This window comes from Pelophylax lessonae (genome assembly GCF_965119305.1).
Source record: "Pelophylax lessonae genome assembly, chromosome: 2".
NCBI lineage: Eukaryota > Metazoa > Chordata > Amphibia > Anura > Ranidae > Pelophylax > Pelophylax lessonae.
Genome location: NC_138769.1, coordinates 620,555,659 through 620,573,138, shown reverse-complemented (window position 1 = coordinate 620,573,138; position 17,480 = coordinate 620,555,659). Strand labels below are relative to the sequence as shown.

At 42.9% G+C, this 17,480-nt stretch overlaps 1 protein-coding gene across 2 annotated transcripts in view; it reads left to right on the top strand.

Annotated features, from left to right (window-relative positions):
- LATS2 (large tumor suppressor kinase 2) overlaps positions 1 to 17,480 on the top strand; it is a 93,021-nt gene that overhangs the window by 57,023 nt on the left and 18,518 nt on the right. For both annotated transcript variants that reach the window (XM_082245246.1, XM_082245245.1), the window contains 2 exons: positions 10,249 to 10,381; positions 14,335 to 15,857. In XM_082245246.1, the coding sequence (XP_082101372.1) occupies positions 10,249 to 10,381; positions 14,335 to 15,857 (1,656 nt within the window). The remainder of the gene's footprint in view (positions 1 to 10,248; positions 10,382 to 14,334; positions 15,858 to 17,480) is intronic.

Sequence of the window (17,480 nt, the reverse complement as noted above, 5' to 3'; positions counted from 1 at the left end):
GCCCATTAGAACATATTGGTAACCTCCATGACCCCATCATTTGGCTGTTCATTGTTACTGTTGCCATTTTCTAACCTAAGCGTTACATTGCTACTGTTGTCTTATATGTGCTCATACTTTGGCTGGCCGTTTGGCGGCTTTATCTGAATGTATGCCCATTTATTCTCTGTTACTTTACTTCTTTTTCTTAATAAAATGTTAACCACTTGCCGACTGCCTAACGACTATCTACGTCGGCAGTCAGCCCCTCACAGGCAAAGTGGCGTAGTACTACATCGCTAGCCTGTGAGGCTCTAGGGTGCGAGCGTGTGCCGCCGGAGGCGCGCTCCTGCTCGCTCACGGACCCCCCTGCGCGCGTGAGTGGCGGACCCAATGTCCGCCGCTCACTCGCGATCGTCGGTTACACCAGGAGAAAGGCAGGCGGCTAATGTAAACAAAGCCGCCTGTCTTTCTCCCCTGTGTAACAGCAGAGATTATACAGTCCTGCTATGTAGGACCGTAGATCTCTGCTGTTACATGAAAAGCCACATCCAATCAAAGTTAGAAGCACGCCCCTAGGGACACACTTAACCCCTCCTTCTCCAATAAAGTTAACCCCTTCCCTGCCAGTGTCATTTTTTACAGTAACAGTGCATATGTATAGCACTGATTACTGTAGTAATGTCACTGGTACCCCCAAAAGTGTAAAAAATTTCAGTCAAGGGTCCGATCTGTCCGCCGCAATGTCGCAGTCCCGCAAAAAAAAATTGCAGATCACCGCCATTACTTGTTTAAAAAAAAAAAAAAAAAAACAATAAAAATGACAAAAATCTTTCCCTTTGTTAGTAAAAGCAATAACTTTTGCGCAAACCAATCAAAATACGCTTATTGCGATTTTTTTTTTTTTTTTTTTTTTTTTTTAACCAAAAATATGTAGAAGAAAACAAATTGGCCTAAAGTGTTAAATTTAGATTTTTACATTTTTTGGGGGGGGGAATTTCATATAAAAAAAAAAATGTGAAAAATATTGTTATATTTTGCAAAATTGACGCTCTTTTTTTTGTTTATAGCGCATGATCAAAAAATCGCACAGGTGATCAAATACCACCAAAAGAAACTCTATTTATGGGGAAAAAAGGACGTAAACTTCATTTGGGTACAGCGTCGCATGACCGCGCAATTGTCCATTAAAGTCACGCAGTGCCAAATCGCAAAATAGGCCCTGGTCAGGAAGGGGGTAAAATCTTCCGGGGCTTAAGTGGTTAATGGGGGGGGAAAAAAATACAACCACCATGGGGGTCACAAGGAGGGGCTATACTTTTACTATGGACAATCTGTAGCCAAGTACCGCACTTTAAGCAAATAATTTTAATGTTGCGCATTCTGCATACAACTGCATAGGCAGCCTAATGGACACCTGCGTTTTTACTGGCAGGATCTCCCGGAAAGAAGCTTTTCAACCTATTCACAAAAAAAATTATTTGTGAAGAAAAACGTACACCTTGAGAAATGACAGGAAACACTGAAAACAGATTAAAGGCTTACATAGATGTTTGAGAACTGGAGTGCGCGTTCAAAAACGGAAAAACTAAAAGTCAGAACGCAGGTTTTGTATTTCCAGGCAGTAGGGCACTTTTTAAACAGTTTTCAGCTGCAGCATTTCTTGAAAATCTGTCTTTAATAAGCAGGTATGAAATGTTTACATTCTCACAAGAGAATGACAAAAATGGCAAGAATGATGAGTTTCTGTGAACATGTTCCCCATACATGAATTACCCCCCCTATCACACATGTTCTCAATCTGAATTCCTCTTCGCTGCCTCTAGATTAGTGCTAAATCTTCCTTTGGTGAAACCGATCCCAAGTCATTAAAACACGAGAGTATCTTATGCGCCAGTAAATGTCACATCCAAATTGTAATTACAGATTTAAGTTGTAATGTATATTGCTTTAATTTGTATGTGAAGGTGTCTATAATTGGGAAGTTAAATAAGTATGTTTGTCGCTTCTGTTGTCCACAGGGATGGTTAAAGTGGTTGTAAACCCTTACATTTACTCACAGAGATGAGGCAAATCACCCTACATAAGTTGTACCTGTATCTATAGCAGTCTTTCTCTTACATCCATTCAAAATGCCAAATTTACACATGATCTCTCCGCTCTGAAAAGCTGGGGGCGGGGAGCTGAAGTTATATTTTTGAGGAAAGATCTACAAGCTGATTGGAGGGAGGGGGCACCCCCACCCCCCTTCACACAGCTCACAGGAACAGAGCTGAGGCTGTCAATCATAAGCTGTGCCCTCCCCTGTCACCATTTTTCTCTTGGTGTCCGCAAAACTTGTTGGAAATGCTGATAGTAGAGGAACGGGGCGGAGGACAGAAATGCTCTGGATTAAATCAAGTACACACTATAGAGATTAATGCTTTGTTCATATTTCATGTCTGAGGTTTACAACCACTTGTTGTAAACAAGTCCGCCGATCCCCGCTGAGCAGGCGGATGACGGCTCAGTTTCCGCTCTGTGTGCAGAGATGGAGCTGTCAGATCCCTGCTGTCCTCTATGAGGGAATCGGATGAGAACGGACCGTCGGCCTGTCCGTTCTCATCCGATTCCATTCGATTTGCCAGATGGATGGAAAATAGGGTTTCCATCCGTCCGGATTTCACAGACAGGATCGGATTGGATAGCAGCGGGTGTCAGCGAAGATGTTTCTGCTGACATCCGCCGCTCCATGGGGATGCATGGAGCATCCGATCTGGTCGCCTGAAAAACTGACAGGTAGATCAGATCGCCTGTGTGAAAGGGTTCTTACATTGTATCATTTGGTTCTTTTAGATCAAAGGAATGAACTTTACTTCTGTCTGTAGAGGAGGGCAGTTTAACCTCTTAAAGACTAAGCCTTTTTCTGACACTTGTTGCTTACAAGTTAAAACAGTATTTTTTGCTAGAAAAGAATATATAGATAGATATAGAGATATATAGATATATTTTTTAGCAGAGACCCTAGAGAATAAAATGCAGATCGTTGCAATCTTTTATGTCACACTGTATTTGCGCAGAAGTCTTTCAAATGCAGTTTTTTGGCAAAAAATACACTTTAATCAAAAAAAAAAAACTAAACCGTAAAGTTAGCCCAATTTTTCTGTATAATGTAAAAGATGTTACGCCGAGAATCATGACCTTTATTCTAAGCAAAAAAAATTGTGAATCTCATTTTATTCAGAATCGTGCAGCTCTACTTCACAGCAAGCGACCTGCTATGGGTTTAGACGCAGTAGGTGAGGAGAGTAGAGCGCTGGTGGGGAACCTCAGAAGAGGAGGTTCTGGGCTGCTATGTGCAATGCCATTTCACAGAGCAGGGGAGTATCACATATTCTTATTTTAATACAAACAAAATGTTTGCCCTTTGGAAACACTTTAAAGATATCAATGCACATGTGGGTGGGAATAGAGGAAGGATCGCAAGAACAATGTATGGGATAGTTACGTGAGGGGACATGAGGGAGCAAAATGGGGTGGAGGTCCAGGTCCCCTCCTCCCTCAACACTGTCTCCAGTGCATTCCAACTCCCCAGGGGTGGCAGTATTTAGTTCTGACACCAGGTGGTTATGGGTTTCTGGTCAATTTGAGGTTGTGGTATCCTTTTAAAAGGAACTAGTCCAAGTATGAAAGTATTTTTCAAGCTAGGGTGAGCTTCTCCCATTTGCTAGATTTCACTGATCCAGTGTATCCCTGGGTGTGGGGGGACGGGGGGGGGGGGTGCATAATTTTTTCCCCCACAATGCCACTTAGCATGCCTTAGCTGTAGCTAGATGTTTAAGAAGGGAACATTTGTAATTCAGTCAACAAAGGCGTATCGTAATATAGGTAGACCAATGGTCTGTCTGCAAGAGACACACCTGTCGAAGTTTCAATAGTAGTTTTTACTCGTGAAGTCTGTAAGTGTGTCCTCTGCCTTATGGCAGCACCAGCATAGTTTGGAGACCTGGGGGGTATATCTGATGTAGTGTTTGAGGGGTTCTATACAGTCTGCGTCCTGGCCGATCATCCACCAGTAATTGCTGTATGTCTGATCACATACGAATGGCCGTAAAATCTGTTTTTAGGAAACCCTGCTAAGTCTCCCACAGGTAAATTAATGTGTGACTGAGGCCTAAATTATCTGTAAGAGGATATTCTTCACACTGACCACCAATAAAAGGAAAATCCCTTCCGCTGACCACCAACATAAGGGGTATCTTTTCCACTAACCAGCAATGTAAGGGAACGCTACACTAACTACCTTTTTGTAAGGGCCATTCTTCCCATTGACCACCAAAGTAGCAGGACATTTATTTCACTAGCCAGCAGTAAAAAAAACCTTGTCCCAATAACCACCAATGTATAGAGGCTCTTCTTTCACTGACCACCAATGTAACAGGGTCATTTTCCCACCGACCACCAATATAAAGGGACTGTACTCCCACTGATAACCAATATAATGGTGTGTGTACTACAGTGACCACCAATGTAATGGGGCACTACAATGACCACCAATAAAGGGTTAAAAAATGGGCACTGCAGTTTTTTACAACATGTGTCTCTGTTCTAGCTCTTAATAAGATGTGTTTAATTTTATAACTATTATGTCAAATAATATGGATATATAAAGCAGGTGGGGGTGTTAAAAATGATCAGGCAGGGCCTTGCATATTTCAGCAGGTCAATGCTAAACTGCATCTATGACAACAGTATGGCCTGGTTGTAGAAGAGTCCTGGTGCTTAACTGGCCTGCCTGCAGTCCAGACCTTTTACCAAATAAAAACATTTGGCACATCCTGAAACAAAAAATACAACAAAGAAAACCCAGGAGTGTTGAGCAGTTAGAATCCTACATCAAAAATGGAACATTCCTCTCCCAAAACTCCAGCAACTGGTCTCCTCCATTCCCAAGCATTTACAGAGTGTTCTTAAAAGAAGAGGGGATGTACACCGTGGTAAACTTGGCTCTGTCCCAACCTTATTGACTCGTGCTGAGGTGTGTGGCTGTTACTCAACCCTACCAGCACAGACCCCCTGGAGTGAAGTCAAAGAAGCAGCATCTTCATCAAAACAAAACTGAATCGTTAATAATTTCTAAGCAAAAATCAGTCGCAAATCATGATATACAGAGGTACAGGACTATAAAGTGAGGAAAAGATGTGAGAATTCAGTTAAGATGAAAAGCCTGATTTCAGCCTCCTTTCAGGGGCTCATTTCCCCCTGAAGTGCCTCGCCCAGCTAGTATTTTTTTGCGTTTTTTTTTTTAACTTTTCCAGATTTCTTCTGGCCTTACAATTCCTTTTCAAATATTTTATTTAGAAGGAACAACAGTCGAAAAGCAAACAGTAATGCGCATTTGTCAATATCGTACAACAAAAAAAACAGCATTGAGATGAGAACCGAATACCCAACTGAACCACTAGGTCAGCTGACGATGAGGTGCCTATAATGACCGTGGGGCCCACCCCCGTTACCGGGGAAAAGGCAATCATGTCCATCTGGAACCAAAATTAGCTAGACACTACCTCAAACATACATACAATTCCTTTTCACTTCCCGTCCAGTGGTGAGTAGTCCTCAGTGATGCAAATGGTGGCTCTGATGTGATTGTTAGCACCACTATCTGCATCGTTATACTGTAAGTGCAGGGCACCGTGGAGTGGGTTTTCATGGTATGTCTAAACACATCTAGTGGTGAAGAGGAATTACTGTGGGGACAATGCCAAAGAGAAGATCAATATTGTAGTGATAACTGCATTTTTTAATTTTTACGACTCCTTGGGACTATAAAAATGGCCTGAAGTTGGGCTTTAACTTGTAACCTGATGATTTAAAGGAGGCAGTGTTCAACTACTGATCTCTGTGAGCCAGGCACTGGAGCAGGGCAGGACAATGGCCAGAATGGCTTTTGCCTGTCCTGTTCAGCCAGATTAGGAGATTGTCTGAAATCTTAGCTGTGAATCTAAACATGTTCTTAAATTCCTAGAAGTCGGATTAGCTCAGTTTTTCTTCCAGCCAGTGACTGCCAGTAATCCTTTGCGTGATACATCCTGTTGTATAGGTGGATTCCTCTGGCCACATTAATTTATTGAAGTATGCGGAGTACTGCTGGTATTTCGTATGGCCCCTTCTCTCCCTCATAGCATGGAAAATTCTCTTATTAGCTACGCAGTTTATCATTTTTTCCTTGTGACTGATAGCTGTGTTTAATAATCTACAGAAATGCTGTTTTGACCCACAGCTGAAAGGCTGCACATTGGTCTTTAATTTTTTTTCAAATTTTTGTTGGGTAGACATGGGCCAAGCACGCCCCAGTTCGGTTTGCAGCAGAACTCCTGAACAGGGGAAATGTTCTATCCTGAATGGCGGACCCCATGGAAGTCTATGGGAGCTGAAAAGAAAAAATCAAAAGTGCCCATTTTAAAGGCTTTTATGCAAGTTTCAGGGTCTTGTCAATCTTCTTATAGCCTTGGCCATCTTTATGTAGAGCAACAATTCTTTTTTTCAGATCCTCAGAGAGTTCTTTGCCATGAGGTGCCATGTTGAACTTTCAGTGACCAGTATGAGAGAGTGAGAGCGATAACACCAAATTTAACACACCTGCTCCCCATTCACACCTGCGACCTTGTAACACTAAAGAGTCACATGACACCGGGCAGGGAAAATGGCTAATTGGGCACAATTTGGACATTTTCACTTAGGGGTTTACTCACTTTTGTTGCCAGCGGTTTAGACATTAATGGCTGTGTGTTGCGTTATTTTGAAGGGACAGCAAATTTACACTGTTATACAAGCTGTACCCTCACTACTTTACATTGTAGTAAAGTGTCATTTCTTCAGTGTTGTCACATGAAAAGATATAATAAAATATTTGCAAAAATGTGAGGGGTGTACTCACTTTTGTGAGATACTGTACATTTTTTCTCAGAAAATAGGTGCAGGAACCAAAGCCCAAGCCACTAAACTGCATCTAATAGTGAGCATTGCCATATTGCACTAGCTACAGTGATGGCAAACCTTGGCACCCCAGATGTTTTTTTACTATAGTTCCTATGATGCTCAAATACACTGCAGAGTGCATGAGCATCATGGGAAATGTAGTTCCAAAACATCTGGGGGGCCAAGGATTGCCATCACTGCACTAGCACCTCCGGGCAGTGTAGGCGTCTCCGCCTTTCTCACTTGCAGAGCAATCACTGGTCAGCATCTCTGCACCTGGGCACAGATGGGGATCACAATGTAGTTCCAAAACATCTGGGGTGCCAAGGATTGCCATCACTGCACTAGCAGCTCCGGGCAGTGTAGGCGGCTCCGTCTTTCTCGCTTGCAGAGCAATCACTGGTCGGCATCTGTGCACCCGGGCACAGATGGGGATTACAATGCAGCCTAACACACGATACCCCATCCCACACTGCACCTGCGTCTCCCTTATCTCATCATGAGTACAGGGCAGACAGGGTTCTGTGAGAGCTTGGTACAGGGGCCACATAAAATGGCCTGGAGGGCCGGATTCGGCCCGCAGGCCTTGTGTTTGACACATGCTCCGGTGTATTTAAAGCTTAATCTTTTTTGTTTGTATACAGTAGTGAGGAGTTTAAACCTCTGTCAGGTATTTATCACTGCCTGTGTTCCTTTTAGGGAGATTTATTATCGGTTTGTCTCAGTGACCACGGTTCCTGGGACTAAAAGAAAGAGGAGAAATCCAAATTGGGAGTTTTCTCCAGAACAGGGATAGCGGGGAAATCGGTGAATGGGGGCACACATTCCAGTAAGGAACTGTATTTAGAGTGCATTCACCTGGAAATAGTTTCTCTTGCTTCCTGCTGTGTCTAAAAATGAGATGGGTATATAAATGACAAGGGTTTTAACCATTGGTATAAGGAACGTAGAACTGTAGTGCAATGCTTTAGGTCATTTTTTATTTTCTACCTGTGCTAATTTATATGTAACGACAGGAAAGCCACAAATGTAAGTGGGTGTGTTGTGGGTGGGATCTTTACTGGGGATGTAATTGAGGTTTACTGAAAATCTCTTCCTGTTCTGACATCATCAAAGTGTCAGCCAGTCATCACACCTCTTATTTTAGTAATGTCTGTGGTACAAGCAAAATAAATGTAATCCATTCCATCAGCATGGAAAGCTAAAGTCACATCAGGAGCTTTTCCTCTGTTTTCTGCATATTTGTTTAAAGAACGTTCCAGGCAACAAATCAGAGCCATCAAAGAACATCTGGTGCTGAAAAAGTCCCCCATGCCACTTTGCAGCTACCCGCAGGTTCAGTCGGAGTGTACTTCCTGAAGCACATGTGTAACCCAGTGTTTCTCAACCTTTCAGTCAGGGCACCCTTTAAAATTGTGGAGGCACCCTATTCTAAAATGTAAAAAGCTATTCTAATAGTTTTACATAATGCAGCCACACATGTAGGACACCCAACATTAGAGGTGATGTTCTCTTCCAAAGCAAATACACTTTTTCACATTGGTACTGACTAGTATTCCAATGTTTCTCTTCTCCCCCAATCTTTCTCCATCAGGCAGGGTTCACACTGGTGCGATGCGGGAAACCCTGCGAATTCTGTGCGGGTTCCTGCATCGCTCCTGAATCGCAGACGGATCACACTGACATATGCAAACACCCCCAGATCAGTTCACAGATCGCAGGGGCAACTATGAAATGGTACAGGAATCGGATCGCATGGGTGTGAATACCCATGCGATCTGATTCCAGTGTGGACCAAAAAAAGAATCCTGTACCATATTGGTTCCGAATGTGATTCAAATTCAGCCATACAAACTGCATTCATTCAAAAAATGCAAAGCATTCTCTACACAGCACCTGTGCCAACCTCTTGTATACAATGTATTAGGCCAGCTGTTCAGCACAGGACCTGGAAGCAAGTGGAGATCGCTGGAGGGAGCAGTGGGATTTCCAACGTCCCGGGGCATTATCCACATAATATACTTACTTTGGTCCAAGCTGGACCAATGTAATGATGTAAAAATATATCATGCCTGGAATTCTTCTGTAAAGCGGAGTCTCAGGTCCATAAAAATAAATAAATAAAAGTCAGCAGCTGCAAATACTGTCGCTTCTGGCTTTTAATATAAGGACACTTACCTGTCCAGGGATCCCACAATGTCGGCACCCCTAGCCGATTCGTCAGTCGGCGTCGGGTGCAGGCGCCGGCATCTGTAGTTAGGGAAACAGGAAGTGAAACATTGCAGCTTCACAGCCCTTTTTCTAGTGCTGCACTTTCTGAATGGTCCCGCCGTCTTCTGGGACCTCCGTATGTCCTAGAAGGAAGAGGGGCCAAGAATGACGCAGATCGCCGTGCAGTGATCTTACCAGGAAGTGGGTACCTGTCATACCCAGGTACCCACTTCTCCTCAAACAGTGTCCACCTTTAATGATCTGTTCCTGAACACTATGCAAGCATCATATGCAAAACCAGACTTCTACGTACCATCCCTGGTTTATGTTTATTTTCCCGTTTTTGTATTTTACACCACACTTTTTATGTTTATTCTTATTGCTTATGTACTTATATATGTTCTGAATTCAAGACAACAAAAGAAAAATAATTTTCACAAAATCCTCGAAGGACCAACTTCAGTACGTACAGCACACCTTGCTTTAAAGTAGAACTATATGCAAAATAGGAGTACAGGAGGGTTATAACCCTTGTAAGATTTTTTTTTTTTTTTTTTGTCCCATTGTGGAGATTTCGCTTCACTTCCCATAGCCAAACAGGAAGTGAGAGGAAATCCCTGAAAAGTAGGGGAATTCCTTGGGAACCCCCAGGTCTCCAGAACTTTCAGTCCCCCGTTGGAAGATTTCCCATCTATTACTTTTCTGGGGACAACCCAAAATTTCAGATTTTCTTTTACTTTCAATGATAATAGTGACCAGGACAAATGGAGAGGGTGAATCTCCATAATGGGGGCACAGACAGGTGTTCTAATCCTTCTCCACTGTCTCCAAAACCCCAAAAAAAGTTTTGCCTTTACATATACTTTATTGAACAGTGTTTTCTTACTATGTTCCTGAATAACAATGCGGATAAAGCTCTATAATCTTGCAACAATATGTTCATTCATAATTCTACAGGAAAATGTTTCATAACTATAACTCTGCTTATTACTCCAAATAACATAAAAGATATGGAAAAACAATAAAAAAAAAAAAAAAAGTTAAAAGTGAATGTTGTTTTTTATATATAAATATCAATAAATATTTTTTTCTTATTAGGAAATGGCAATAAGGGCTTTGAAGCAGACGGGGAGTAGAAGCATTGAAGCCGCTTTGGAATTTATCAGTAAGATGGGTTATCTGGACCCTCGCAATGAGCAGATTGTCCAAGTCATCAAACAGACATCACCAGGTAATGTGCAGGAATGTTATGGCCTTGTACATCTGTCTTTCAGCAAACTTATCCTATGAATAAACTTCCTGAAATACTAAGGGGTCCCAATAGCAGGCACTTACAGGTGGCTGGCAGTATTTTCAGAAGTGTGAGACCTAGGGCACTCCTGTTATGCAAAAATAAGAGAACTGAACTCCGGTCTTCTATAAAATAGGGGTTTTGGAAGGTACATGGCAGATGAGGTTCAATATTTGGAAAATAAAGTTAAGCTCTTGGGTGCCAAATATACACATGCAAATTGCCTATTAAGAGGGGCTCCCCTGGAAGAAGCAGCAATGGAAAAGGATCTGGGGGTGGTTGTAGATCACAGACTTAACAATAGCATGCAATTCCAAGCTACAGCTAACAAAGCTACCAAAATACTGTCATACATTAAAAAGGACATGCATTCAAGAGATAGATCAGTCATAAAACACGGTTTCTGCCTCAAAAAGCTCACACACATATACCACATCCTAAACCCCAATGTTGATGCCCGAGTGTGATGGACAGATTCCCCTATCCATAATAATTTATACTAATCATTTTTATACTAAAAATACATAAAAAACCTAAATCAAATCTGTGTTTGGTGTGTACATCTTTTGCCTTTAAACCTCATCATTTCCTCTAGGTAAACTTGCACACAGCTTTTTAAGGAATTCAGCAGGTAGGTTGTTCCAAACCGCTAGGAGAGTGAACTACAGTTCTTCTGTGGATTGAGGCTTTCTTAGTTGCTTCTTTTGCACCATGTAATTCCAGACAGACTTGTTCATAATGAGATAAGGTCTCTGTAAGGGCCATACCATGAAGATTTTTTTTATGACTTTGGCTGTATGTTTGTGGTCATTGTCCTGCTATAGCAGCGGTCTTTAAACTGCAGCCTGGGAACCGGATGTGGCCCTTTGCTTGCTTAAACCGGCTCTTGGGGTACTGTTTACCATACTTTACAGCTGACCATGCTTTACACTTGACCATGCTTTACACTTGACCATGCTTTACACTTGACCATGCTTTACACTTGACCATGCTTTACACTTGACCATGCTTTACACTTGACCATGCTTTACACTTGACCATGCTTTACAGCTGACCATGCTTTACAGCTGACCATGCTTTACAGCTGACCATGCTTAACAGTTGCTTGCAGACACTCCTCCTTGTGCCAATCTCCAGGCATCTCCAGCAAAAAAACACCTTCTGTTCTATCCTAGGCTTTGAGATTTGGATTTACCAGCGCAGCATTCACCTTGTGTCGGTGTTGGAGCTATGGCTTTTTAGCTTCAAGTCTTCCATTAGGACCACTTCTGACAAGACTTCCCTGAACTGTAGATGGGTGCACCATCATCTCACTGGTTTTTGCCAGGTCTGAGCTAATGTTGCCACGGGACAATAAAAGAACAATGTGCCTTTCATCTGCTGCTGTTTCCTTAGGCAACCACTGCATTTTTGGTCCTTAATGCTGCCTGTGTCTATGTGCTTCTGCAGGATAGCTTGGACAGCACATGTGGAAATGCCTGACTTACTTGAATTTTATGGCTATGAAGACCTTATTGATAATAAGGCCACCCTATGTCTAGTTTCTTTGCCCAGTCTTGCCACTAAGTTTTTTTTTTTTTTTTTTTTACATTGGTAGTGATCTTAACTAGTTACCTGTGGGAACATGTTACACATTCCATACGTTTTTAGGGTGGAACATGTAACGCATTCCCAATGCTGCAGCCGCTGCTCGATTCCCATCCCTGTGACAGCAGTACGGGTAGAATTTTCCCGTATTAGCTGTCAGTTTTTTAAATTCGCACAGCCATGCAGGTCTCCCCCCACACGGCCATGTCATTCATATACAGAGCTCTGTGTGTGAATGAACTACAAGTCCCGACATCTTTAGCGGCTGTCGACTTGTAGTTGTCAATGAACTACCTCGGCGCCGTGGAGCTCTGTGGTAGTTCATGAATTCTGCCTGTCAGATTGTCTCCGCTTGTCCATAAGGGATGTATGGGCACACAGATACACTGACAGGTCTGCAGGAGACCTGCATGGCACCAGTGATCTGCTGATCACTGGTGTAGTGCTTTACAGGGTCCAAAAATAAAAAAAAATTGTAATGTAAAATGTAAATTTTTTTTTTTTTTTTTTTTTTTTTACCTGCAAACAAAGGTGCATAATTTTATTTTTTTTAAAGTGAACTTATCCTTTTAACTTGTAGATTTTCATAATTTCCACAAAGCTGATTGTTAGATTTCATGATTGTATTTTCACCTGTTCATCATTATTACCTGTTTGGTATAACTGAACCATATGCCTGCAAAATAAGGACCCTTTCACACGGGCGCTCCGTATGTCCGCAAATCATCCTTTTTCTTTGCGGATGATTTACAGACATAATGTAAGTCAATGGCATTGCGGATGTCAGCAGAATACCATCCATTGACATCCGATTTTTCTTCCTTTCAGTTCTGTTCCGTTTTTTGGAACGGAACAGAACCCTATTTTTTTTATCCGTTCAAAAAACGGAAAGGAAGGAAAATCGGATGTCAGCGGTATCATCCGCTGACATCCGCAATGCCCATAGACTTACATTATGTCCGCATATCATCCGCAAACGGATGGGATGATATGCGGACATACGGAGCGGATGACACAAATGTCATCCGCTCCGTGAAAAAAAAAAAAAGTCCCGCAGCGGAGCAAAAAACCGGAGCAGCCGTGTGAAAGAGGCCTAACTGTGTTCATATGTACCTGAGAGAATTGATGAAGTAGTTTTAAAGGCAAAAGGTGGACACACCAAATATCGAATTGATTTAGTTTTTTTGTTCTGTGCACTCTGTAGGTTGGTAAGTCATAAATAAAACTATTCATTTCTTAATTATTGAAAGCTTCCTCACTGTACAGCATAACTCTTGCAAAATTCTGTTTGCCATGTTTTATTGTGCCATTCAGTGCAGGTGTGTTTTTTTATTTGTTGACCCATGTTGATAGCCTTTCAAATGCATGAATGCAACACATAAGTGTGAATGGGTCCTGTTCGCATGGGGGGAACTAGCTGATGTGCATCCCTTTTCGGTGTTTTAGTGCGGAGGAACAGGCATAACGTCCAGCTTTTACTGCCCTACTTTGGCAGGCTGCACAACAGCTAGATGCCATAGATGGGCTCAGGCGTGTTCGGGATCCTAGTCCCAACCCATCTGCCCGATACCACCAGAAAGCCGACACTGCACACCGCCAATCACAGGCATTGAGGCATTTTATGGTCTGCAGCTGCACAGACCAGAAAATGTCTCCCTGTCAGTGATTAGCGGTGTGCAGTGTTGGCTTCCTGGCAGAATCAGGTAGATGGATTGGGACTAGGATCCCGAACACGCCTGAGCCCATCTCTACTAGATGCCCCTCGTGGCAGGGTCTAAGCAGAACAGTGACATAATGCATTTATAAACAGATTTTGTTTATTAGTCCCCATTCACACTAGCGCGACTTGTCAGGCGACTTGGTCGCCTGACAAGTCGCGGTGGGTCGCCTGCCATTGATTAGCACAGGACCCGTTCTAATAGGAGCGACACAAGTCGCTCCGACTTAGAAAAAGGGTCCTGTACTACTTGGGGGCGACCTGGAGGCGACCTGCATTGACTTCAATGATATGACTTCATTGAACTTCACAGGTCGCCCCAGCAAGTAGCGTCGCCCCTGTGTGAACGGGTCTTAAACTTTCTTCACCACTAATATTTCAAGTCGGCATAAGCATAAAACAGCAAATTACAAAGGAGGTGGAGTCTGGAAGCACAAAAGACAAAACTGTTCATAAGGAAATAACTGAATTTGGTAATCGGAAGAAATTTCGATTTTTTTTTTTTTTCATTTTGATCTAGAACATAAATAAATGGAAATCTTGCCTGTTTATATCTGATATATTTCCTTTTTGATTACTCCTATTAAAGGTAAAGGCACAAACCCAAATAATGTTCTTCATCGATCAAGTTTTGAAGGATCAAGTGAACCATTTCCACCATATCATCCAGTTAATAATCAGCCATACGAGGGGCCTGGCTTTCCTGCTGAAGGTTCCACTGTGCTTAATGATGTACCACGGCAATACATGGACTACTTGCTCTCTGCTCCCCAGGCTGGGGGTATGAATGGACCATCCCAGAGGCCACCAGCTCACAACCCTCCTGGAAGCCACCAACATCAGCAGAAGGCTTATGCGACCGGTGTTGAGTCTCCTGCAATAACTTACACTATGGGGAACCACACCAGTCAAGGTCTACCCTTGCAGCCTTCCCATGCTTCAAACAGTCCCCATTATAGCCGACAGCACCTTATTGTCCAGGGGGACCCTATGGGGTACGGTGTCCAAAGAACCCCATCATTTCAAAACAAAATGCAACAAGAAAGCAATTATGTAAATATTCAGGGCAAAGGTCCAGTGCCCCAAACTAGCCCGGGTCATACATATCAGCAAGCACCGGCAGGCCTTTATATGCCACATCCTCACCACAAGCAGTCGAGTCCTTCCTCTCACCAGATGTTGGTTATGTCAAGGGGATCTCCCTATGCAAATGAGTATCCTGACACACCACAGAATCCATTTCCTCCATCACAGAATAGCCTAAACATGGATATATATGATATGGGTGGTGTTTGCCAATGGCAAAATACCCAGCACCGCCGTGATTCTCTTCAGGGGCCTGGAATAGATGCTCCTTCACGACAACATGTCTCTTTTAGAACAGAATCCCAAGTACCAAGCCGCACTAACTCTTTCAATAACCACCAACAGTCCAAACAGGTGCAACTTCGGCAAAGTCCTCAAACCAAACCTGATCCAACAATGGCTTCACTTAATACCATCACTACTGTTACTGCCACCCATATCCTCCAGCCAGTGAAGAGCATGAGGGTGGTTAGACCAGAGCCTCAGACAGCCGTTGGTCCATCCCATCCTGGATGGCTAGCATCACAAGCACAGGTGCAAGAAAATGTAGAGATGCATGAGCCACATCCATTATCTGTCAGTGGGCCAGGTCCTTATGGAATTGAAGTGGATTATGGCAACCAGGACATGAGATTTCCCCCGCCACCTTATCCAAAGCATCTTTTGCTCCAGAACAGCTCAGAGCAACATGATATGAACTCTTTAAGTAAAGGTGTAGAGCAGAACCTTAGGATTGTTGATAATGTAACTTGCAACCAAGCAGAGGAAGCCAATGGAGAAGTAAAACATGAGAAAGCAAGCAAGAGTTCCAAAACCACAAAATCTGGAAAGGACAAAAAGCAGATTCAGACATCTCCTGTACCAGTGCGTAAAAATAGCAGAGATGAGGAGAAGAGGGAGTCCAGAATTAAAAGCTACTCTCCTTTTGCCTTCAAATTCTACATGGAGCAGCATGTGGAGAACGTCCTGAAAACCTATCAGCAAAAGATCAATAGAAGGTTACAGTTGGAACAAGAGATGGCAGAGGTAATTGCTTTTGTTGTTTTCTTTTATATGTATATTCTTTTTTTTTTTTTTTTTTGGTGGAATACATTGTCTATTCACAAAACATATTGTATTCTTTTCACTGAATACAAGATGTTCTGTGAATGGATGAGATGAGGTCCCATGGTTCACTCACCCCTCTTCTCTTATTTTGGTGTTAATCCTGTGCTCCCTACTGTTCCGTTTGCCAAGAGAATAGGTTGTACCTGAGCTTTACACAAGGGCCTACAGTGCTAGGATCCTCCTGATGCATTCATTGTATAATCTATGTTTTCTACACCTCTCCTGCTTCTTCTTGCTTATTTCTCTGAGCTATCACATCATGAGTCATGGGGTGGAAACCCAAATCTCTCAGTTAATCTCATGAGGCTAGCACTCAGAGACACAGTGCCTTAGATGATTTCACACTGCAGATATACAAAGTAGGAAGCATAACGGGGATTTGAACCTAAAAAATGGCTGACAGGCAGGAGTTTTATGACCGAAGAGAACCTATTAGTCTCTTTGCCATAACTGCTTCTCCCTTCCTGTTAGCGTTAATGTACACTGAGTCATGCATGCATGTCTTTGTGCCATAATGATGTGACTCCTGAATGCCCGTGTGTATGCATGGGAGTGACATTATCGCAACCCAGCCAATTAGGTGGCTAAACAGTCCAAACTCTGAAGGAAGACTGGGAGTAGACTGAAGCGCTGGTGTTCAGCGCTCTCGCTAACAACACAGTGCTGGAGGTGATCGTTTGGCAGGTATGTCTGCCATTATGCGTTAATAGCCTGATCATACAAGCCATTATGGCTAACAGCTCCTGGGGACCCATTTAAAAAAATAAAAGTTGCGGACAAAATTCTTTAAGGCACGAGTGCTAGGCAAAGGAAGTGCATCTTTTTGTACCCTTTCATAGGGACAATCCTATAAGGATCAGGCTTTCAGACAGACCTGATCGGAGGGTCAATGCATTTCTATGGACGGGCGTGGAAAAACAGGCTTGTGTCCGTTTACACCCGCCTACCTCCTGGTCCAAACCGGTCCTCTACTGTTTAGGTCAATGGTTCTCAACTCCTGTCTTCAGGACCCACTAACAGGCCAGATTTTAAGTATTACCTTGGGAAGATGCAGAATATAATACTGCAATCACTGAGCAGCAAATGATTAATATCACCTGTGATGTATTTTGGTTTATCTTGCAAACTTGGCCTGTAAGGGCTCTTTCACACGGCCGCTCCGTATGTCCGTAAATCACCCCATCCGTTTGCAGGTGAAATACGGACATAATGAATATCTATGGGATTGCGGATGACCATCCGCTGACATCCGATTTTCATCCTTTCAGTTCTGTTCTGTTTTTTGGAACGGAACAGAACCCTATTTTTGTTCCGTTTAAAAAAACGGAACGGACGCAAAATCGGATGTCAGCGGTGTCATCCGCTGACATCCGCAATGCCCATAGACCTACATGATGTCCCTATATCATCTGCAAACGGATGGGATGATATGCGGACATACGGAGCGGATGACACAAGTGTCGTCCGTGAAAAAAAAAAAAGTGCCGGAGCGGATCGCAATACGGTCCGCTCCGTGTGAAAGAGCCCATAGTGAGTCCTGAG